Source organism: Carcharhinus amblyrhynchos, chromosome 6 (genome assembly GCF_965287045.1).
Source record: "Carcharhinus amblyrhynchos chromosome 6, sCarAmb.v2.hapA, whole genome shotgun sequence".
NCBI classification, from domain to species: Eukaryota; Metazoa; Chordata; class Chondrichthyes; order Carcharhiniformes; family Carcharhinidae; genus Carcharhinus; species Carcharhinus amblyrhynchos.
Genome location: NC_137329.1, coordinates 91,736,372 through 91,762,051, shown reverse-complemented (window position 1 = coordinate 91,762,051; position 25,680 = coordinate 91,736,372). Strand labels below are relative to the sequence as shown.

Here is a 25,680-nt window from a genome sequence, read left to right as displayed (position 1 = left end):
CAGAGTAGGACCTAGAGCTGGAAGTATTGTTAGGATGTGGAGATGCTGGCGTTGGACTGGGGTAAACACAGAAAGAAGCCTGACAACACTAGGTTTAAGTCCATGTTAAGTCCATAAGGTGGCCTTCACAACACACGACAGCGCAGAGTCGCTGAGCAGAGACTGATAGCCAAGTTCCGCACGCATGAGGACGGTCTCAATAGGAATCTTGGGTTCATGGCGCACTATCTGTAACTCCCATGACTTGCCTGGGTTTGCAAAACCTCACTTGCATTTCTGGAGACAATACACATCTCTTTAACCTGTGCTCAGTGCTCCTTCCACTCACATTGTTAGCCACTTTAAGGCTTGAATAGCAGGTTATGTGTAAAGATTCACATTCTAATCAGTAATCTGTAAACTGTCTGTGCTGTTACATGCTCTGTCTGAGGCCAGAACTCTTCATTCACCTGATGAAGAGGGAAACCTCGAAAGCTTGTGAGTTTACTATCAAATAAATTGGTTGGACTAAAACCTGGTGTTGTCAGACTTCTTACAGTATTGTCAGGGGCAGGGAATAAACATGACAAAGGTTGAGCTTTTAATCTGATTGCATAGTGAGATTTAAGAATTAATAATAATAAGAAAATAATAAATGGTTACTGATTCCTTTGTTTCAGAAAACCAGCTTTATCTTGGCTACAAAGATTAGCACCTTTTGTTAACTTAAAATCAGCAGAATTTCCAACTGCAAGAACTGTACAAGCCGACCATTTTAGCGACAGTGAAGTTTTGGGGTCAGACAGTAAGAACAGTGTTAGAGATCGCAGGGTAGTCACACCATGATAGGTTAGAAATCTCTGCAATGGGTGCAAAGATAAATACATGACTAGTACAAGATGTGCCTGTTTTTGGTAAAACCTAAATGTATTGTTAGATCAAATCTTAAACAATGTCTGTGCGCATGCAGAGCATGTTATAAATATATGCAGTCTTCAGGTAAACATCAGAGTCTGCCTCAGAATCTTTCTTTGAGGTAGTCCTCTCCATGCATATGCCAGAATAAAGCAATCTGAATCTGTTCTGAGTCTCCAGTAGTCAGTTCGTGGGAAATCGGCAATCAGTGTTGACATCCTGGAAGTGCTCTGCGTGTAAATAAACCATTATAATTTGTTTTACTTTTGCCAATCCTTGCAATTACCACAGAAAAGCAGCATCCAAGTTGAACACAGCAGCTCCCACGAAAAGCAATATGTTAATGACCAGATAATCTGTTTTTGTGATGTTGACTTAAGGATGAATTTGGCCAGGAAACCAGAGATAAAAACAGAAAATGCTGGTTGAATCAGCAAATCTGTGGAGAGAGATACTGAATTAATGTTTTGAGTCCTTATGATCCATTTACAGAACTGAAGAGGGATAGAAATGCAGTGATTATATAGAGGGGAGTGGAAGAGGTGGGGCAGAAAAGGACAGGGATAGGTCAGAGCAAAAGAGAGATTGACAAAGACGTTATGGACATAAGACAAAGGGGTGTGTTAATGGTGCAATTAAGGACCAAAGAGTGCTAATGGTGGCAAACTGTAAGATAGGCAAATGTGTTAACAGAAGAACAAAGGGAAGTGTTCAGTGGAAGCAAACCTGAATGAAGAAGGACAGGAGACCATGTGCGGGATGGCAAGGTGGTGTTGGGGCAAGCCAGGGAAAACAAAAAGGGCATTGGCGGAGGATGAACCTTTGAATGAGGAGGCTGGTGAAGTGAAAAGTGAGGACAAAAGGGTCCCTGTTGTGGTTTTGGGAGAAAGGGGAGTGGGTGAGTGCAGAGGTGCAGGAGTTAGGTTGGACATGGTTGAGGCCCTGTCAACCACAGTGTGTGGCGGTGGTGGGGGGATGGATCATGGCAGACATGTCAGAAGCATTAATTTCAAAGGTGGAACAGTTGGAACAGGTGCAATGCAGATGGAGAAATTGAGAGAATGGGATAGAAGTGAGGGAGGGTGGTGGAGGAGAGTGAGGAACTGTAGTTGAACTAGCAATGGGACGTGATGGGTTTGGAATAAATATTGGTGGGCAGTCTATCATCAGAGAGGTCAAGGAAGGGAAGTGAAATGTCAGAGGTGGACTATATGAAAGTGAGAGAAAGGCTGAAATTGGAAGCAAAAATTTCTCCAGGTCCAAATGATGGCATTAAACAGCGCCAATGTAGTTATCAATGTAACAGAGCAAGAGTTGTGAGAGAGGACTTGAATAAAACTGGAACAGGAATATTCCACATTCCCCATAAAAAGACAGGCATAACTAGATACCCAGAGAAACACCTTCTAATTGCAGGAAGTGAGGCAAATTAAGAGAAATCATTGAGTAACAGAATAGGTTCAGCCAGGCAAAGCAGGGTGGTGAAAAATGGCGATTGTTTGAGCCTCTGCTTAAGGAAGAAGCGGAGAACCCTGAGACCTTCCTGGGGGGGTATGGAGGTGTAAAGGGGTCTATAGTGAAGAGGAGGCTGTTAGAGGACAGGAAACTGGGAATTGTTAATGTGAGATAGGGCATTGGAGGAATCACAAATGTAGGTGGGAAGGGAATATACAAAGGAGTGAAAATGGAGTTGAGATAGGAAGAAAATGTTCAATGGGGCAAGAACAGGCTGATACCATGGGTCTACCAGAGCAGTTATGTTTGTAGATTTTGGGAATGGGATAGAAGGAAGCTGTGTGCTGTTGGGGAACTATGAGTTTGGAAGTTGTACAGGCAAGAGCCCCAGAGGAAATGAGATCAGTTACAGTCTGGAAACAATGGCTTGATGTTCACTGGTGGGGTCATGGTCTAGGAGGAAGGTAGGAAGAAGTCCGAGAGTTGGCGCTCAGCTCTGGGAGGTTGAGGTCAGTATTGCCAGACAACAACAACTCTATCCTTGTTAACAGGTTTGATAACAAGGTCAAGGTTGAACCTAAGAGAATGGAATGCAGCAAGTTCAGAAGGAGATAGGTTGGAGTGGGTGAGAGGAGCAGAAAAGTTGTGACAGCCAATGTTGTGCCAGCAGTTCTTGGTGAAAAGATCAACAGCAGGGAGGAGGACAAAAGGATGGGTCCACGTGTGGATTTTTCTTTCGGAAGTTGGATCAAAAACTGATGAGATACAGGTTTCTCCACAAACCTTCTTTATTGCATCGGAGGAGAGATCACTGGACCATACGCATCAAGCATGGGTTCGTGAGTCTCTGACTGGCTTACCAAACAGTTTCAGTTATACATGACGGAGATACATCCACATACTTCTGTTAGCCAATAAGGGCATAGTTGTGTTGTTACATTTTGATTAGATTACTTCCAAGAACAAAAGGCAATAGCCACATAAGGACATGGCTATTAAAGTTTCTGATTAGATTACTTTCGAGAACAAAAGTCCAATTGATAAGGCCCTGCCCTCTGAAGCCAGAACCAAAATTATCTATTAGCAGTTTCTTTAATGTGATCATTAGTTTCGATGAGCCTTGTCGCCCTCGCCTCAGGCCCTTTCCATAACCAGTTTATCCCTCAACTGATTTCTAGTTATGCATCCCAATTTTAACCCTTTCATCTTCTCAATCTACCTTATACACACTCTCACACGTATAGGAAGAATACAAGAGATGTGTGAAAGGATTCATTGAACAGGGACGGAAGAGACTCCTGGCCAAAGAAATAATCATAGAGACAGAGGTGATGGAAGTAGAATTCAGTATCGTGCCAAGCCCAAAATTCATTGAGGTGAGGGCGTAAAGAGATGAAATTGAGCCTTTTGCTGAGTACAGATTGCTTAGCATCTGAGTGGGAAAGGTCAGAGGGTATAGTGAAGACATAGTGTGGTGATTTCCCCTTTAAGGATCCAGCTACTGAGTGACCTGGAGAGCCAATTGGAGAGCAAGGTAGGGAATTACCCTGGGTTTTGGTTCCAGAACCTTCTCGGAAGCTAATTGGTGAACAGAATTCTTATTTTGGCAATGAGGATAAAAGAAAAATAAAACAGTGCCAAGATCATGGATGGGATTTATTGGCTGCGCTTGCTCCAAGACCAGAGAATCCTCTTCGAGGTCAATGGGTCTTTGCATGGTCTGCCCCAGTCCACTATGATTCCTGCGGCAGGTGGTTCAGGAAAATTCCACCCCATGAGTATAAAGTCACATGGAAGTTCAGTTCAAGTTGAGAAACAGAAGATGTGTTTGCTCATGTGTTCCAATTTGGATGGATAGATCATTCTGATGCCTCTGTGGAGAATTGGACACAATATATTGAACATTTGGACTACTATTTTCAAGCCGATGGAATATAGGAGTGGGGAAGAGAAAGATAAAGCTTCTGAGCACATGTAGGACCCAGGTCTACAATTTAATATGCAACCTTACATTCCCAAAACACTCTGGACTCCAAGTCATTCATTGAGATAGTTGAATTGTTGAAAACACACTACCACATTGATGATATTGCAGCATTTTAAGTTTAGCTCAACCCTGGGGAAACTATTGCAATTCATATTGTCAAGTTAACACAGACCTCAGAGCACTGTGACTTCAGAGTCACTCTCAGCAATATGCCGTGGGCCAATTCGACTGCGGGGTAAATAATGAGGGCATCTAAAAGAAGCTATTTGCAGAAGTAGAGATAAATTTTAAGAAGGGGCATTGGAGATAGTGCTGGCGATGGACAGCACCGAGAACGACACACAGAAGCTTCAGAGCACACAAAATGATGCATTCACCAGTTAGGGTATGAAACTGCAGTTAGCAGTGGCACCAAAAATTAGGATGTGATTTTAAAACGGGAAGCAAATGCATCCACAAATAGAGTGAGAAAATTTAAAAGAGCCAATCAATTGCTTAGGATTGAAGTAAGGTTTTAATGGATCATCACTACGCTGAAGCCTGCAGGTATAAGAGATTGGAAACTTTTTCTACCACAGGAAAGGTCATTTGAGGCACTGATGTTAAATTAAGTCAAGTATACCCAGTGACAGAGTTAGTAGTGCTTTGCAAGTACTTTCAACATGAAAACAGACAAGATAGCCCCCATCACTGTGATGCTCTTAGTAAATGGTAGGCCCTGAAGGATGGAAATTGCCATGGTGACAGGGGAACACACATTTTGATATTTACAAGAAAGAGTCCAGCCATTCAGGTGAGGAGTACCACAGCAAACCTAACCACTTTTACAGAGGAAGCCATCAAGATAAAGGGTACTACCACAGTACCTGTAAGCTAGTGGCAGCAATCCATTCAGTTTCCAGTAATAATAATGACAGGCCAAGGGCCAAGTCTTTTGGGCCATGATTGGCTCAAGGTAATCAAGTTAAACTGGGTGGAACTCTCCCAAGTACGGGAAGGTGTGATGTTTCACGGATGGGCATTGGTACCTCTAAGAGATATTTCCTCTACTCTCTTTGAAATAATTCCACAGGCGTTTTTATGGCCACCTGAGAAAGCAAATGGAGGCTTGGTTCAATATCTCAACCAAAAAACACTGCAACACTCCCTCGGTTCTGCACTGGAGTGGCAGCCTTTTGTGCCCCAATACTGAAATGACACTTGAATCTATTGCCTGAACCACGGCTGCTACTGTCATTAAGACTTGAATAATCTACCAGACGTTCTGAGAAACACAAGTTTTAGGGTTTCAAGTTTCTGTCAGGCAGGACTCAGACAATCATAGAAGATATGAGGAGCATTGCTCTGTCCTTACTGCAAGTCATCATCATTCTCCTGCATCATCTGGTTACTGGGCTTTCACACCCTGCGCATGAAAGGGGGAATCAGTGAGGAAACCTCTCATTGGCACCACACAAGTAAGAAGGTCTCAGACCCCACAGGGGAGATATATCTGCCCACCCGGGTCCTGGTCCTTCCCAAAGTGAGAGGCTATCATGGTGTCCTGAGTCCTGTGTGCCATTCAGGCCCTGGCCATTGCCTGATGTTCTTCCTCTGCCTCTTCCAGGGGTCGCCTCTCACCACCCTCCTCGACCCCCTCATCTGAGATGTGTCATCAATCTCCTCTTCATCCTTGCCCTGTTGTAGTGCCAGAGTATAGATTCCGCAGCACACCTGATGTTGCATGACACTCTCTGGGCGTTGTATTGGAGGGTTCCCCTTGCCTTATGTCCAGTGTGGGTTTTGTCTCTCACTCTTACCACTACACACGTATACTGACGCTCCAACAATCTCGTCATTTTTATTGCTTACTCTTTTTTAACTTAACTATTTAATGCTGGGACATTACATTTGTTCAGCAGATGTTTCCTTAAAACCTCATCTTTTTTGAAATTCAGTTCATTATTATGTCAAACCTATTGTTTCCAAAATTTGCTCATGGGCCCCTTAATTGTGAAAAATATGCAAATATAACCCCTGGAGTGAAAAGGTTGGACAAGCCTATTTATAGAGTAAAGAACAGATACATCCTGTGCTTAGTGTTGTTTATTTATTGTTATCAGCTAAGATAAATCCTGATTTCCAATACAACACATTAACTAGTAAATTCCATCAGCCACTAGTACTGTTACTGTTTTTAATTTCCAGTAGATTGTAGTTTAACCCTTTCCTCCCACAACACTCTTCAAGAGCTCTACACCTTTCCAACAAGCAATTAGTTAGAGGCATGCCATTCACCCACTCTCCCTTTGAAAATGTCATTACACACTGCAGCATCAGAAACCAGTGACGCTTTAGGAGTGCACAATTTTCTGGGGCTGTCCACACCCAAACTCAAACTGCCTCATATTGACAGAATTGTTGCTCAGTGTCAGCAACAAGTAAGGAAAGCAATGATAATATTAAAAATATGCTTAATTGTAAAATTAATTTTTATAAAGGAAAAGGTATTTGTATAACAGTCCATATGGTTTGGACCTAAATGTAGGGAGTATGATCAAGAAGTTTGTGGATGACACAAAAATTGGTTGGGTGGTAAATAGTGAGGAAAGCTGTAAACTGCAGGAGGATTGATCAGTGGCAGAGGCAAATGGAATTCAACCCAGAAAAGTGTGAGATAATGCACATGGGGAGAGGTAACAAGGCAAAGAATTACGCTGTGAATGATAGGACCCTGGAAAGTACTGAAGATCAGAGGGACATATCCACAGATCCCTGAAAGTAGGGCAGGTTGATAAGGTAGTTAAGGAGGCATTTTGGGGGTACTTGTTTTTATTAGTTGAGTTATACAACACAAGAGCAGGGGAGTCATGTTGGAACTGCATAAAATACTGGTTAGACCACAACTTGAGTTCTGGTCACCATGCTATTGGAAGGATGTGATTGTAATGGAGACGGTGCTGAAGAGATTTACCAGTATGCTGCCAGAGCTGGAGGGTCAGAGCTATGAGGCAAGATTGGATGGGGCTGGGGCTGTTTTCTTCTGGAACAACAAAGGTTGAGAGAGAACATGATGGAGCTGTAAGAGGGGCAGAATGGATAGGAAGGTACTTTTTCCATTAGTAGAGGGGTCAACAACCAGGGGATAAAGATTTAGAGTAAGAGGTAGAGGCAAAGAAGAAAGCTGAGGAGACACCTTTTCATGTAGATGATGGTGCAGGTCTGGAATTTGCTGCCTGAAAGGTTGTTTGAGTCAGAAACTCTCGTAACATTTAAGAAGTATTGATATGTTCACTTGCACTGCCGTAACCTCCAGGGCTGAAAATGTGATCAGTGAAATCAGGTCTTTGTTGACCAGCGTGGACACAATAATCAGCCTCCTTGTGTGCTGTAAACATCTACGAATCTATAGATGAATCTCTCAATGGAGTTTTCAATAACATGGGAGAGGGGTCTCAGAAACAAATGAAATTGAGAACCCTGTTATGTCAAGGGGCATGCCCCTTTAAGAGAACTGATCTGGTGACCCGGGACTCAAGCCCCACTCGGGATGGAACCGTCTGAAGTCTCACAACATCAGGTTAAAGTCCAACAGGTTTATTTGGTAGTAAACGCCACTAGCTTTTGGAGTGCTGCTCCTTCATCAGGTGAGTGGGGAGTTCTGATCACAAACAGGGCATATAAAGGCACACACAGTTTGCAGAATACTGATTAGAATGCAAGTCTTTACACCTAACCAAGTCTTAAAGGTGCAGACACTGTGAGTGGAGATAGCATTAAGCATAGGTTGAAGAGATGTGTATTGTCTCCAGACAGGACAGTAAATGAGATGTTGCAAGCTGTCTAGCTTGTCTGGGCAACCTTGAACTGTCTGGGCAACTTGTGCTGACTGTGCTTGGAGATAAACTGTTCCATTAAACATAACCGAGCTGATACAATGGTGTGCGTCTATTGGTGCATCCCTTTAAATAACTCAGCAGATCAAAGACCTATCAGTATATTCAGTTCCTGACGTACGGCACCAACTGGTGGTGAGTCACATTATTACAACTTGTCAGGCTTGTTTTGACACAGTTTTTTCGGAATTGAGAGGTGATAGGAGATCGGGACCGGAGATCGCACCCTTCCAAGAAATCTAAAAAAAGTTAAAGAAAAATAGGCGATGGTGCATTCCAATCTAAGAGACTGCAAGGTAAGCTGGAGAAGCTGAAGAAAAGCAAGGATTCTTATTAAGTAAAGCTACAATACTCCATAAAGCTCAGATCAGATGCAGGAGACAATGTCCAAAGAAAACCAAGTAAACAATTCGTTGAAACAAAACTGGAAGTTTTAGTGAAAAAAAGTGTTGATGTGTTTAAGAATGAACAGCAGATCTTGCCCACGGTCAGTGAGAAGCAGTGAGAGAGTCTTTAAAGGCCAAATCTGGAATCTGTACTCAATAACTTAAATGCTTTTCGAGTAAAATAATTCAAATATTCAAAAATGCTTTGCTGCTTATGTTGCTGGCAATTTTCCAGAAGCAAAGGCTGTTTCCTTTTCTGTGTGTTGCTAAATTATATAAAAAGGATATATAAATATATAAAAATATATAAAAGGATTATATAAATATATAAAAAGGAAGAGGCTGACTAGGGTGAACATTGGACCCTTAGAGGATGAGAGGGGGGACTTAGTGGTAGGGGATGGGGAAATGGCTGAGGCCTTGAATAACTTTTTTGTTTCGGTCTTCACGGAGGAGGACGTGAATAATTTGCCGGGTGTTAGCGATGGAAAGATGGTAGGAGTGGAGGGCCTGAATGACATTATTGTTACTAGAGAGGCAGTGCTCGAAAGACTGGAGGGACTGATTGTGGACAAGTCCCCAGGACCGGATGGAATGCATCCAAGGGTTCTGAAAGAAATGGCGGAGGTGATAGTGGATGCTTTGGTGATTATTTTCCAAACCTTGCTGGATTCCGGGGAAGTGCCAGAAGATTGGAAAACAGCTAATGTTACGCCGTTGTTTAAGAAGGGTGGCAGGCAAAAGGCAGGGAATTATAGGCTGGTTAGTTTAACGTCTGTTGTAGGTAAAATGTTAGAATCCGTGATCAAGGAGAAAATAGCAAGGCATCTTGAGGAGAATTGTTTGACAGAGCAGACGCAGCACGGTTTCGTTAAGGGGAAGTCGCGTCTGACGAATTTATTGGAGTTCTATGAGGATGTGTCTAGGGCGGTGGATAGAGGAGAGCCGGTGGATGCGGTGTTTCTTGATTTTCAGAAGGCATTTGATAAGGTGCCGCACAAGAGGTTATTACAGAAGGTCGGGGGCATGGAGTTGGGGGTAGGGTGTTAGCGTGGATAAGGGATTGGCTGTCAAATAGGAGGCAGAGAGTGGGAGTCAATGGGTGCTATTCTGATTGGCGGTTGGTGACTAGTGGAGTGCCCCAGGGGTCGGTGCTGGGGCCTCAGCTATTTATCATTTATATAGATGACCTGGAGGAGGGAACGAGTGTATGGTGTCGAAATTTGCTGATGACACCAAGATTGGTGGAACGGCAAATTGTGCGGAGGGTGTGGAAAGTCTGCAGAAGGATCTAGATAGGCTGGGCGAATGGGCCAGGAACTGGCAAATGGAATTTAATGTTGGCAAGTGCGAGGTGGTCCACTTTGGTAGGAATAATGGTAGGAAGGACTATTACTTACATGGCGAAAAACTGCAGCATGCGACGGTGCAGAGAGACCTCGGGGTCCTTGTGCATGAGTCGCAAAAACCCAGCCTGCAGGTGCAGCAGGTGGTCAGGAAGGCGAATGGGATGCTGGCCTTCATAGCGAGGGGGATTGAATATAAAAGTAGGGAGGTCTTGCTGCAACTGTACAGGGCACTGGTGAAGCCGCAGCTGGAGTACTGTGTGCAGTTTTGGTCGCCGCACTTACGCAAGGATATTTTGGCCTTGGAGGGAGTGCAGAGGAGGTTTACTAGGCTGATACCGGAGTTGAGGGGGTTGAACTATGAGGAGAGGCTGAATAAACTAGGCTTGTACTCGTTAGAGTTTAGAAGAATGAGGGGAGATCTCATTGAGACATATAAGATGATGAATGGGATGGATAGGATAGAGGTGGAGAGGCTCTTCCCACTCAGAAAGGACAGTAGAACTACAGGGCACAGCCTCAAGATAAAGGGGGGACAGTTTAGAACAGAGTTGAGGAGGAACTTCTTCACTCAAAGGGTGGTGAATCTCTGGAATTCTCTGCCCGTTGAGGTGGTGGAGGCTGCCTCGCTAAATATATTTAAGACGCGGATTGATAGGTTTTTGATAGGCAAGGGGATTAAGGGTTATGGGGAGAGGGCGGGAATGTGGAACTGAGACACGACAGATCAGCCATGATCTTATTGAATGGCGGGGCAGGCTCGAAGGGCTAGATGGCCTACTCCTGCTCCTATGTTCTTATGTTCTAAATTACAAATACCTCGAACATTACTGATGATGTGAAGATTGCTGGCATTGGACTGGGGTGGGCACTGTAAGCGATGTGAAGATCATGTTGAAAGGATGGATAATGAGATCCCAAACCTGCAACTCTGAAACTGTATGCAACTCATTAAGGATTCACATATAGTTCCTGACCATTGTTTAATAACAAAGAGAGCCATTTTTAAACTTAGCCAAAAATGGGTGGCATGGTGGTTAGCACTGCTGCCTCACAACGCCAGGGACCCAGATTCAGTTCCCATTTGGGTCACTGTCTGTGCAGAGTTTGCCTGTGTGGGTTTCCTCCGGGTGATTTGGTTTCCTCCCACAGTCCAAAAGGTGTGCTGGTTAGGCATATTGGCCATGCTAAATTCTCCCTCAGTATACTCAAACAGGCAATGAAGCATGGCGACTAGGGGATATTTCACTGTAATTTCATTGCAGTGTTAATGTAAGCCTACTTGTGACTAATAAAAAAACTTTAACAATATGTTCAGAACTGCAATATACTCCAGACAAATTTTGGAATAAGCATTTGGGTGCAGACAAGTGTTTCATGGTGAATCACACAATTATTGTAGACTGCAGGTGAGTGAAGTACAGAGGAATCTAGGTGTTCTAGTACATGAATCACAAAAAGCTAGCAGGCAGATGTAACAAGTAGTTAAGAAGGCAAGCAGCATTTTGGCCTTTACTGACTTCATTAATAAGAGTGTAGAAGACTCTGTGTCAAAGAAGCAAATCCGTGTGTTTCCCAACAGGAAATCATGGATGAACAGGGAAATCCACTGCTTGCTGAAGTCTAGGCCTGAGGCATTCAAGTCAGGCGACCCTGACCTAGACAATAATATAATCTGAGAAGATCCATCAAAGATGCCAAAAGACAATACGGACAAAGGTAGAATCCCAGGCTAGTCACACGGACTCCTGCCAACTATGGCAAGATCTATAAGACATAACAGGCTTCAAAATGAAGGCTTTTAAAATCACCAGCACCAACGCACCCCTTCTTGATGAGCTCAATGCATTCTATGCTCTTTTTGAGCAAGAGGTCAGCGAGAGCATGCCCTCTGCCCCTGAAGCTTCGGAAGAACCTGTATCAGCAACCTTCTCAAAGTTCAACCCACGAAAAGTGATTGGCCCGGATGGGGTACCCATTCAAGCACCCTACCAGCTGGTCCTGCATGGACCAGCTGGTAGGGGTATTCACAGACATCTTCAAACTTTCTTTACAACAACCTGAAGTCTCTCTCTGCTTCAAGAAAGCGACCATCATCCCAGTACCAAAGAAAAGCCAAGCAACGTGCCTTAATGATTATCAGCTGGTGGCTCTAACATCCATCATTATGAATTGGTTCGAAAGGTTAGTCATGGCATGAATCAATTCCAGCCTCCGGGATTTCCTGGATCCATTACAATTGGCCTATCACTGCAACAGGTTCACAGAAGAAGCAATCTCCCTTGCCCTGTATTCAACCCTGGAACATCTGGATAACAAGGACATATGTTTGACTCCTATTTATTGACTGCAGCTCAGACCTCAATACCATATTCCAACAAAACTCATCTCCAAACTCCTCAGCTCCTCCCTCTGCAACTGGATCCCAAACTTCAAAACACACAGACCACAATCAGTAAGGATAGGCAATGACACCCTCTCCACGATTATCCTTAACACTGGAGCCCCTCAAGGTTGTGTCCTCAGTCCTCTACTATATTCCTTATACACCTATGACTGTGTAGCCAAATTCTGCTCCAACTCCATTTTCAAATTTGCTGACGGCACCACTGTGGTGGGTTGGATCACAAACAATAACGAGACAGAATACAGGAATGAGATAGAGAATTTGGCGAACTGATGTAACGATGATAATCTCTCCCTCAGTGTCAACAATATGAAGGAGATAGTCATCGACTTCAGGAAGTATAGTGGAGAACATGCCCCTGTCTACATCAATGGAGACGAAGTACAAATAGTAGAGTGCTTCCAAGTTTTTAAGTGTCCAGATCACCAACAACCTGTCCTTGTCTTTCCATGCCGACACTAAAGAAAGCCCACCAACACCTCTACTTTCTCAGAAGAATAAGGAAATTTGGCATGTCCAATACAGCTCTCGTCAACTTTTACAGATGCACCATAGAAAGCATTCTTTCCGGTTGTATCACAACTTGGTATGGTTCCTGCATTGCCCAAGATTGCAAGGAACTCCAGAGGGTCATGAATGAAGCCCAGTCCATCATGCAAACCAGCCTTCCATCCATCGACTCTGTCTACACTTCACGCTGCCCCGGAAAAGCAGCCAATATAATTAAGGACCCCACACACCCCAGGTATACTCTCTTCCACCTTCTTCCATCAGGAAAAAGATAAAAAAAAGTTTGAGGTCACATACCAACTACCTCAAGAACAGCTTCTTCCCTACCGCCATCAGACTTTTGAATGGACCTAACTCGCACTAAGTTGATCTTTCTCTCCACCTTAGCTATGACTGTAACACTACATTCTGCACTCTCTCCTTTCCTTCTCTATGAACAGTATGCTTTCTCTGTATAGCATGCAAAAAACAATGCTTTTCACTGTATGGTAATACATATGACAATAATAAATCAAATCAAAATTTATTCCAAAGAGAATGGATTTTAAAAATAGGGAGGTTTTGTTGCAAATGTACAGGGTTGTTGGTGAGGCCTGATCTGGAATACTGTGTACAGTTTTCGTTCCCCTACCTAAAAATGGATTTAGTATTATTGGAGACAGTCCAAAGGAGATTCGCCAGGCTAATTCCTGGGATAAGAGGGTTGTCCTATCAAGAGAGACTAAATAGTCTGGGTCTGTAATCCTTGGGGTTTAAAAGAGTGAGGGGTGATCTTATTCAAACATATAAGATCATGAGGAGGCTAGACAGGATAGTTGGTGAGATGTTTTCACGAGTTGGAGAGTGTTGAATGAAGGGACATAGCTACAAGATAAAGGGCTGGTCATTTAAAACCCGGCTGACTCCCAATGCTCTCAGTGGTTGGTAACATGGACCTCTTTTCCTTTTCTCTGGACTTAGTTGCACCCGGCATTGTGACCCACTCGGTTGCACTTGCAACACTGGACCTTTTGTATCCAGCAATTCGATACCTTGTGGCTTGTCCTGCTAGATCGGCAGCATTCTACATGCAGTGCCAAAACCTGCAGGGCTTTTGCTACCTTCTGTATCCGGGCACTGACACCCAGCTGTGCTGCTTCTCTGGCAGCTAATTCCATGGAAGTTGCGATCTCTGATGGTAAGTAAGTTTTTTTCAGGCAATAGCTTCTGCCAAATGGCTTCATGCCAGAGGCCGCAAATCAGCCAGTCCCACTGAGTATCTTGGAGTATGTTTCTGAACTCACAGTACTCAGCCAGTCTTTTCGGAGTTGACTCAAACTGTGCAATCGACTCTCCTTCAAGTTAGTCTCATTTGTAGAATCGAAAACACTGTGATCATTAGTGATGTTGAAGTGAAATGAGCCTTTAAGACATCGCACAACTCCTAGGTCTTAGTCTCTATGGTGCTCAAGAAGACTGGTAATACCAGGTTCTCAGCCATGTTATTTGCTACTGGTTAAGTGCTGAAGTGCTCTGTATAACATGTCCAATTCTCTGCCTCTTCATTGAAAGGTCCTATGGCACTGAATCTGGTCAGCAATTTGTTTTTCTGCCAGCAGGAAGTTCTCCTCCCACCATCGCTGGCAGCTGCCTGCCGCCTGAATCCCCTTGGTGTCTGCTTCTCAAGTCCCTTTGGCAGCGTTTCCACAGGTTCAATAACTTCCTTCTGCCATTGCCAGTAGCCATCTGCAGCCTGATTCTCATGCATCTACTTCCTGAGTCCCCTTGGCATCCACTTCCACAAGAGTGTAAGCCTAAAATTTCCTTTTGCCATCACTGATAGCTACCAGCAATCGAGTCCCCTTTGTGCCCGCTTCCTGCAATGTTTTCAGCCAGTCCCAGTCAATTCCTACCTCCTCCTGAATGGATTGTTCAGACTGCAATACTGCAGTCAGAACACTACTACCCATTCTTCATGGGTCGCCGCGCTGTAGTTCTTTTTCCAGCGCTGTTCTTCTTCTCCCCTCCCCTTCGCCAGAACGGAACACCAGTGGAATGTATAGGCCATGACACCACCTTGTTGCCAGTTATTATGTATGTCCCTGTGGAGTAAGGGGCGTAAAGAATCACGAGATAGGCTTGAATACTTCAATACTGGGAGCTGTTTATTGAAGGTATGCACTCATTCACAGTCAGCTCTACAACTGTCCGACATGGTCCCACACTGGATGGAGCTAATAGCCCAGGGGTCATGTAAAGGAGCAGTCCGCACCCCAAACCCCAACATATATAATACATATATCACAGAGTCATGATGTGTTCCATTGTAAGCCTGCCTCTATGTACATGCAAGCATAGAGATTGAGACACTCCCTAGCTTGAAGCTTTACTGTATATATGCACATAGTTCTGTAGTTAATAAATACACACTGTTAAACTACGGAAGACTTCATTAATGTCCATGTTATCCAACACACTATGACAATGACCAGGAGCCACACATGAGTCCTTAACGTGCAGTTTAGAGCTGCAGCTTGCTGACCCTCAGTCTGGCAAGAGAATGATTTTAGTTCTGGTGTTCTGAAAGGTCTGATTGTTCACAAGATTCATTGTAAGAAAAGCAGCATGAAATGGTAGCAATGGCTATGGGGTTAGTAGAGGAGGAAGTAGCTAATTTCTCAGTATGTGAAAGCTTAACTAATATTTGAGAGATTCTCCTTCTGTTTTTCCTTTGCTGTCTTGTGAGCCTTGAACTTGGGTGTTCTGAATATCCTTTGAGAAGAATGGTGGCAAAGGATGAGTGAAAAGTCTTCAACACAGTTAAACAGATCTGTTGTGGAGAAACGCAATTTGAAGGAAATTATTTTGGTTTGTTGGAATACCAAAATGGAACGAAATTTGCAGCTTGGATTAGCAACTTTACTCCCATAAGCTGTTCAAATCAAATATTTTCCCAGTTAACCTGAAATCCTTCCTCAATGAATATATAGCTCAAATCCAGTGCTGTTCTCTGGAATGATCTCTCTTGCCTTTGCTGTGTAACAAATCTATTTGGCCTTGCTCTTTTTGAAAACAGAAACTTTCCCCCAGGGAAATTGTGGAATGGTTAATCAGACAATTAATTAGTTTACATGTGTCCTCTGTTTCTCAGGGTGAAAATGTTCCCATACTCTGGTGAAACCACTAGAATGAGGAAACGTGACCTTCAATCCAGTTTCTGTCAAACTACAGCAGGAGAATTTTAAAAAATGAGTTGTATATAGCAATGATTATTTTGCAGTAACACATTGTATTAAAGTGCTGAGAATCACTACTCTTCGGTGTGATCCATCATGTGTCAGGAACCAAGTTAGCTGTGGGTATATGTTTTTATACAAGACTCTGTTTACTACTAATGCTGTGTATGTGCAGTTTCTCCATTACATCATTGTGAGTGACAAGGGAGGCAATGCCAGGAACAAAGATGCCGTTGCTCAAATCATCACAGCTGTGTTTTAAACAGCTTGATATAATTCATTAACCTTGTTTTTTTCCGAATTCTTGACTGGTTACCCCTGCAACTAAATTATAAATTTGTCCTGAAGCCCATCCAGGCACAGTGGTCAGCACAACTATCTCACAGTGCCAAGGACCCGGGTTCAATTCCTGGTTTGGATCACTGTCTCTGCAAAGTCTGCACATTCTTCCTGTGTCTGCATGTGTTTCCTCCGGGTACTCCGGTTTCCTCCCACAGTCTGAAAGACATGCTGGTTAGGGGCATTGGCTATACTAAGTTCTCACTCAGTGTACCTGAACAGGCGCTGGAGTGTGGCAACTAGGGGATTTTCACGCTAACTTCACTGCAGTGGTAATGTGAGCCTACTTGTGACACTAGTAAATAAACTTTTTAAAAAATAAATATTTCCCAATCTATCACCATTTAAATAACACCATGCCATTCTGATTTTCCTACTATAATTTCATCCTTATCCATGTTACATTGCATCTGCCAGATATTTACAACTCACTCAACTTGTCAAAATTGCCTTGAAACATTGTAACATACTCCTCATCACTTACCTTTCCAGGTTCCATGTTGTCAGCAAACTTGGAAATATTACTTTTGGTTTCCTCATCCAAATCATTGATGTACATTGTGAATAGCTGGGGCCCAAACATTTACCTATGCAATACCTCACCTATCACCACCTGCCACTCTGAAAAAAAAACATTTATTCCTACTCTCTGTTTCCTGTCTGCATTCCAATTCTCAATCCCTAATCCTATGCACTTCAATTTTGCACACTAACCTCTAATATGGAACTTTATCAAAAGCTTTCCAAAAATCCAAATACACCCACATCCATTGGTTTCCCCTTATTTATTCCATTACTTACGTCCTCAAAAAATTCTAGTAGGCTTGTCAAAAATTATTTCTCTTTCGTAAATCCATGTTGACTTTGTCTAATCCTGTCGATATTTTCTAAATATCCTATTATCACATCCGTTATAATAGACTGTAGCGTTTTCCCCACTATTGATGTTAGCCTAACTGGTCTGTAATTCCCAGTTTTATTTCTCCCTCCTTCCCTCTTTAAATAGTAGAGTTACATTTATCATCCTCCAATTTGCTGGGACTGTTCCAGAATCTACAGAATTTTGGAACCAAATCATTCACTATTTTCATGGCCACCTCCTTTAGTGCCCTGGGTGTAGATTATCATGCTCTGAGGATTTATCAGCCTTCAGTCCCATTAATTTCTCCAGCTTTTTTCTTTAAAATCATAGAAACGCTACAGTGCAGAAAGAGGCTATTTGGCCCATCGAGTCTGCATCGACCACAGTACACCCAGACCCTACCCTGTTATCCCTACATATTTACCTGTTAATCCCTCTAACCCATGCATCTCAAGACACCAAGCAGCAATTTTAGCATGGCCAATCAACCTAACCCACACATCTTTGGACTGTGGTAGGAAACCGGAGCACTCAGAGGAAACCCACACAGATAGGAGGAGAATGTGCAAACTCCACACAGACAGTGACCCAAGCCGGGAATCAAATCCAGGTCCCTGGAGCCGTGAAGCAGCATCCTAACCACTGTGCTACCGTGCTGCCCCAGTACTACTAGTACTACTAATTAGTACTACTAATTTCGTTCAGTTCCTCCTTTTTGCTAGACCCTTGGTTCCTTAACATTTCTGAGCAGTATTAGTGACTTCCTCCATGAAGACAAAACAAAAGTAGTTGTTAAATTGTTCTGCCGTTTCCTTGTTCTCTATAATAAATTCATCCATCTTGGACTGTTCTTCCATCATGGATCTGACGGCTTGCCCCAGGCATTCCATTGTAGATGCCAGCTTTGCAATGTTGGCCTGCATGCCATACAATGCCAGCAACATCTCCTGCAGCAGAAGGCTTTGAGACTCCTGCATTTGGCCTTGCAGTCACAGGAATGTTGCTGACAATCCATCTTGGTATTCGTGCCTCTGCCTTTGCATCTCCAATAGCTGAGGGATGAATATGCCCAGAGGCACAGTATCTTGCTGGGGTACAGCTGAGTCCTGGGATCCAACAGATGACTGCCGACTGGGATGTTCCTGCCTTCACCTGACATGCATCAGAGGCTGTGTGGTGCTCACCAGATAGTGTCCCAGGAGCCTGCCTGCTTGAGGTGTGTGTCTCTGCAATGGTGGATGGTGTGGGTGATAGCTGTGATGCTTTGTTCATGTCCTCCTCCAAGCTGATGTTGAGGGTGGGCGGTGGGACACTGCTGGTAGACATGCCAGGCTCTTTGGTTGATGCTTCTGCAAGGCAAGGCACATGGATTTAGTACATGGCCTGGTCAAGGGTCTGGAGTACACAGAACTCACTTGAGAATGGTCATCTAGATGAGGGTGCAGTGGCTCCTCAGTTTCCTCTCACAGGCCCACCTCACTCTGCGACTCACTCCTGCCCCTCCCTTGTCTGTCTCCTTGTACAGAGTCAGGATCCTCAGTTCTGCCATCCTGCTGCACATCTTCTCTCACTTGCGGGTGTTGTGGACAAGCTTCTCCTGCAGGAACACAAATGGGGATAATATGAGCTGGTCACTTGGCACGTCTGAGGTTAATGACACCTGGCTTGTCTGTGCACTGGGTTTAAACGGGCAGGCATGTGATAAGGAGTGCTGGGAGGCTTTGAGAATTCTTGGAGGAGGTCAGGTGCTGGGGCTTTAGGTGGTAGTGGCATGTGAAAGCAGGTTGACTTTTGGGGAACAAGGGACGGGGAATGATAATGGAAGAGTGGCTCTGGCTGATAAGAGTAGCTCATTCATCTTTTTTCTGCACTGCGCACCCATCCTCTTGACCAGGCTGCTGGCACTGACCAATGCTGTCACTGTATCCTAGGTGGGATTTGTCACCTTGTTGGAGGGCATCCTGCCAGCCCGAGAGTATATGGTTGTCCGCTGGTCCTCCACGGCATCCAGAAAATGACTAAAGGCCCCTTCTATAAATCTAGGAGTTGGTTTCTTTGCTGCCATCCTCCTGGCTCGAATGGGACTAAGTGCTGTGGAATAGTTTAAATTCATTGAAGTGCTCAGATGACCCAAGGGGAGTTTTTTAAGTGTCTGAAAATTGCACGAATTTTCTCGCCAAGAATGACACTTTGTCATTTTTTTGGAAAATCCTGCCCCTTCTCTTCCATTCTTCCAACCCCCTTTCACTTGCTCAAATCTATGATGGAAGTCTTTTCTCAGCTCTGATGAAAGGTCAGTAACCTGAAATATCAGGTGAGATTTTCAGGCCACACTCGCCCCAATGTCAGAAAATCCCGCCCAAGGTCAACAGACCTTTGCACGGTTCGTATCCCGCCCACTACGATTCCTGTGGTGGCTGGGACAGGAAAGTTCCACCCGTTAATTCTGTTCCTCGCCACAAATTCAGTTTGATCTGTTGAGTGTTTCCAGCATTTTCTGTTTTTGTTCCAGGTGTCTGTGGTTTTGCGCACAAACAATTTCCAATATTCAGTTTTGCATTGGTAGATTTTTAGTTCAGTAATGTTGTACTCTGTTTTGTTCCCAGGCCTGGCAGGACGAGGGTCTTCCCCTTTCCACAACCAGCAATGAGGCCTGCAAAATGTATGATGCTTTATTGACCCAGGTGAGGCTTTGGTACAAATGAAATGTGTTAAATCCATTGACTAATATCTTCCCCATTCCTAACCACCACAATGCATCAAGACTGGAGACAAAAGTGTACAGCATTAAAATTGACCATTATTCTTCACATGAGTCTCTTCCTACCTGACTCCATTTCATCCCATCCAGTTCTGCTCATCTCTTGTTTCAATATTTGTGATTTTTGTTCAGTGCATTCAATTCTTGTTGTGTGGCAAAAATTCACATCACTCCAATCAGGAAAATGTCAGGGTGCTAGAGAAAATTGGAGTATGAATACTGATTTGGTAATGTAGGGTGGAGCAGAAGGAGAGGCTAGGATGGGCAGATTAGGGAAAGGAACGGTAGAATAGGATTGAGAAGAGAAGATAAAAGAGGCTGGAGGGAAAACATATGAAGTTTGTGGAAAGAGCATTGAAGGTAACGAGAGGTTTTGGACTGGGTTGGAGGCTAAAGGAAGCAGTTTTGCTATTTGAATCAGTGGCACAAATACCTTGGGGAGTCTTTGTGGTGGAGGGGACAAGAGGTGGGGGTGGATTGTGTGGCAAGTGGGAGATGGGAAGACCAGAAGGCAATGGGAAGAGGGAAGAAGATTACATTGGATTATGGTTATGAGAGAGAATAAGTTGTGAGTAAGGGGCAAAGAGGACAGCCAAAAGCACTGGGGGAGAAGATAAGAGGAATGTGCATAGGGAAGAAGAGGAGGGAAAAGGAGAAGCGATTGAGGGGGAGGGGAAAGAAATCTGAAAAATTTTAAAAACTGAAGATAGGTGATTCATTAATTAATAGCAAACCTAGCCATAAAAGGAAGAAAATAATTTAAGGACAGTTGTGGAGATAGTTCAATTAAATAAATTCATAAGAATGTTGACAAAATTAAATAAATAAAGATGCGCATTAATAAACTGAAAGGGCCCTTACATGCAGCAACTTTAATTAAAGAAAAATCTTGGCTCAAGCAACATGAACAAATATAAATATTTCTCTGTCAAAAATTAAGAATTTGAGTTTTGATGGAGAAAATGAAATAAAAGCAGGGTAGTCCAGAGGAAACTGAACTAAAAACAAGACAATTTGACTGGAATAGGGAGAATCAGCACAGACAAAATGATTATTCCTCAGTTATCACAATGCCACTGGAACAGGTGCAGCATGCAACAGGCCTTCATTGCTGCAACATCAATGAGATGAGCTGGGGGATGTAGGCCATCCAACAAGCAATTGAAGGTGCAAGCAAGGTCAGGCAGATTGACCCAGTGATTGGAGCAACCATTTAACAAATGATTTTTATGACAATCTGGTAGCTTTCATAATAATTTTTTGGTGCTAGTCAGGTCAGATTTTATTACATCCAATTTCCTGACATGATGTGATTTTGGAGTCACAACCTCTTGGTGCTCATCCAATATTCTTGATTTCATTGCTCTAATACACAATATTTAGAGTCTTCTGTCGTAAAGAAAACATTAATTTTACTGAGAAACATCATACAATGGTTTCATCTTACCATAAAGTTGTACAAGAGAGAGCAAGAATGCGAAGCATTGCATCATTTTGTGTGATAATGCATACTGTGTTTCAATAGCATATCACACAGTAAGAATTAACCCCCTGTATTACACATCACCACACCCCCATTGTGGTTTAGTGTCTAAGATTATAAAGTCTGGGATTTTGGTTCAAAATTCTCCTTCTGCGATATAACCACTGCTTCAGAGGTGTGAGCCTGCAGCCACTGGGTTCTATCCATTTGGAGTATTATTAATTTTAGGTTCATTATAAAATGTTCCCATGATCTTGATGGAAAGAAAAATGACATCAATGGTTCTCTTATCTCCTGACAATGAATAGCAGAACTAGTACAGTTTTATTACATCGCTTCCAGCCACTGAGAGACCTGGCCACCAAAGTGGATACCTTGTTCTGGCTTGACATTTCGTGACTCCCAAATATCCTTAGTACAATAGTTGTAGTGTAGTAAATCTTAGAATTCTTGGAATGATCACTGTCTTTTCATAGATGAATAAATCATCCACTATCTCTGTCATAGTACTGGTTGAGAACGGGATTCTGTAAAATTTATGCTGGCTATCTTTTGATGTAGTGCTTTCTGACCTGAACACATTCTTCATCAGATTTCTGTGCATCTCTGATTTAATTTAGTTGCAGAGTTTTAGCTGGTAGAGTTGTGGTTGTTATTGATACAAAGCTTTCAACCTCTTCAACAAGGACTACATCATCTTGTTCAGGCTTTGCCACTGGGATATGAATCAAAGCATCTTCTGTGGTCTGCTGTTTCTCAGAGCACACTCTCCCTTTGCATCAAACCTCATTATCCTCAGTCTGCTTAACTGAGTCCCGTGATCTGCTCAAAACTTTTCAGCAATGGCAGTAATCTCTTGATACTTGTTCTTTCTCTTGCTGCCACCATGTAATATTCTTGGTTTCATTGCGCTAACACAAAATAATTACAGAGTTTGCTGAGGTAAAAAAACATTTTATTAAGAAACATCTTACAGTGGCTTCACCTTGTCATGAGAGCAAGATCACGAGACATTGCATCATTCCTTGATGATATATACTATGGCCAGTATAGTTTGAGTCTTTCCCAGCATGTACCTCATGTTGACTGTCCATTCCATTAATTGGCCAGCCAGCAGGAAATCTTGTTCTGAGGCCATCTGCAGCGGGAAGCATATTGTGTAAGTATGCATCTCCAATGGGTGAAATGCAGGCCTGTATTTCATTGACATATTATACAATTAGAGTTAACTCCTTACACTACATCTCCAACGCCCCCCAACCACTCCCACCCCAGTCTCTGATTCTCCGCATTATACTACAACAACCAACACATTACTGTTGAATAGGGGACCTAGTGGTAGGGGATGAGGATATGGCTAAGGTATTGAATAACTTTTTTGTTTCTGTCTTCACGGAGGAGGACGTGAATAATTTGCCAGGTGTTAGCGATGGAAAGGTGGTAGGACTGGAGGGTCTCAATGACATTACTGTTACTAGAGAGGTGGTGCTCGACAGACTGGAGGGGCTGATTGTGGACAAGTCCCCAGGACCGGATGGAATGCATCCGAGGGTTCTGAAAGAAATGGCGGAGGTGATAGTGGATGCCTTGGTGGTTATTTTCCAGTCGTCGTTGGATTCTGGGGAAGTGCCGGATGATTGGAAAACGGCTAATGTTACGCCGTTGTTTAAGAAGGGTGCCAGGCAAAAGGCGGGGAATTATAGGCCGGTTAGTTTAACGTCTGTGGTAGGTAAAATGTTAGAATCTGTCATTAAGGAGGAAATTGCGAGGCATCTTGAAGGGAATTGCTTGATAGAGCAGACGCAGCACGGTTTCATTAAAGGGAAGTCGTGTCTGACAAATTTACTGGAGTTCTATGAGGATGTGTCTAGGGCGGTGGATAGAGGAGAGCCGGTGGACGTGGTCTTTCTAGATTTTCAGAAGGCGTTTGACAAAGTACCTCACAAGAGGTTATTGCAGAAGGTCGAGGGACATGGAGTTGGGGGTAGGGTGTTAGCGTGGATAGAGGATTGGTTGTCAAATAGGAGGCAGAGAGTGGGGGTCAACGGGTGCTATTCGGATTGGCAGATGGTGACTAGTGGAGTGCCCCAGGGGTCGGTGCTGGGGCCTCAGCTTTTTACCATTTATGTAGATGATCTGGAGGAGGGAACCGAGTGTAGGGTGTCGAAATTTGCTGATGACACCAAGATTGGGGGAACGGCAAATTGTGCGGAGGGTGTGGAGAGTCTGCAGAAGGATCTAGATAGGCTGGGCGAATGGGCCAGGAAATGGCAAATGGCATTTAATGTTGGCAAGTGTGAGGTGGTCCACTTTGGTAGGAAGAATGGTAGGAAGGACTATTACTTACGGGGCGAAAAACTGCAGCAGGCGACGGTGCAGAGGGACCTCGGGGTCCTTGTGCATGAGTCGCAAAAACCCAGCTTGCAGGTGCAGCAGGTGGTCAGGAAGGCGAATGGGATGCTGGCCTTCATAGCGAGGGGGATTGAATATAAAAGTAGGGAGGTCTTGCTGCAGCTGTATAGGGCATTGGTGAGGCCGCAGCTGGAGTACTGTGTGCAGTTTTGGGCGCCGCACCTGCACAAAGATATTTTGGCCTTGGAGGGAGTGCAGAGGAGGTTTACTAGGCTGATACCAGAGTTGAGGGGGTTGAGCTATGAGGAGAGGCTGAATAAACTGGGCTTGTACTCGTTAGAGTTTAGAAGAATGAGGGGAGATCTCATTGAGACGTATAAGATGATGAATGGGATGGATAGGATAGAGGTGGAGAGACTCTTCCCGCTCAAAAAAGACAGTAGGACTAGGGGGCACAGCCTCAAGATAAAAGGGGGGCGGTTTAGAACGGAGTTGAGGAGGAACTTCTTCACTCAAAGGGTGGTGAATCTCTGGAATTCTCTGCCCGTTGAAGTGGGAGAGGTGCTGCCAAGTGAACTGGTCCACTGCCTGTAGTTTCTGCCCTTTGATTGTGATTATAGGTTCTGTGTACAGTGCATGAGGAGCAGGCTGGTGCATGACTTCAGTCTTTTCAATGTTGATGGTGAGTCCAAAGTTGTCACAAGCCGTGGAAAATTTGTCCATACTGACTTGCATCTCTGGCTGTGAGCCAGCATACAGGGCGCAGTCATCGGCAAAGAGGAAATCTCTCAGAACAGTCTCTTTCACTTTGGTAATAGCTTGAAGTCTCCTCAGGTTGAAAAGCTTCCCATCCACTCTGTACTTGAGGTTGATTCCAGCAACACTGTCCTGGAAGGCATCATTCAGCATGGAAGTAAACATCATGCTGAACAGTGTGAGTGCGAGAACACAGCCCTGTTTGACGCCATTGGTGATTGGGAATGCCTCAGAGGATTCTCCGCCATCCAGTACTCTGGCCATCATGCCATTATGGAACTGGCGTACCATCTGAATGAATCTGGGGGGGGGCAGCCGAACTTACCACATCTTACAGCTGCCCCAGAGGCAGGCCGATTTGAGAGGCCCAGATCACACATGGTCCTACGGTTCAACATCGTTTCTCCGAGATCTCCTCCAGGCTCTGAGTGATCAGCAGGCACTCCTCTTGCTGAGGGATGGAAAAGTTGCCAAAATTTGGAAAAATTGTATTAAGTCTTCACATTATTTTTCCAGGATTCCATGTCTCTGCTACTGAAGTTGCTGCAGATATAATGAGAACCCCGGTGGAAATTCATCCTCATATCCTGTTCAGTAAAAACGACAGTTTGAATTTCTGATCAGGAGTAATCCTTGTGGAAGCTATCCTTTGCCTATAATGTTCAGTGATGGTTTGTTTTCTAACACAGGTGATTTATGCTACATAGGGCCAAGATGGTTAAGGGTTGTGCTAAGGATTTACAGGAACTAAGAATCAGAAAATAAAATGCCTTGGGCTGGCAGTGGTTTCAGATGTAATATAGGAGATCAGAGCAGGATTTGCAACATGAAAACAAAGATTTTGAATTTGGGAGGTTACAAGCAGTGTGGAGCTTCATTCTCTGAATCTGGTCTGTAATCTAAGCCAAAATAATGATACTTGTATCTCCTCAGGCTCAGGAATGGGTTGATTAAAGAAAAACAATCAGAGAAACAGAATTAAAAACAGCAAACAGTCTTAGATTTTATTCCTTGCCAATTTAAAAATGTATTTTTTTCTAGATAGTGTGTGA

General features: G+C 43.7%; 1 protein-coding gene across 2 annotated transcripts in view; it reads left to right on the top strand.

The window, feature by feature from the left end:
• The window catches only part of ttc38 (tetratricopeptide repeat domain 38), a 100,530-nt gene that overhangs the window by 36,920 nt on the left and 37,930 nt on the right, over window positions 1–25,680 (top strand). The window contains exons 1-2 of one of the 2 annotated variants that reach the window (XM_080190928.1): window positions 8,381–8,507; window positions 19,883–19,960. In XM_080190928.1, the coding sequence (XP_080047054.1) occupies window positions 8,478–8,507; window positions 19,883–19,960 (108 nt within the window). In that variant the 5' untranslated portion in view covers window positions 8,381–8,477. Of the gene's footprint in view, window positions 1–8,380; window positions 8,508–19,882; window positions 19,961–25,680 lie in introns of those variants that run through there. The other variant, XM_080190929.1, reaches the window with a different exon arrangement.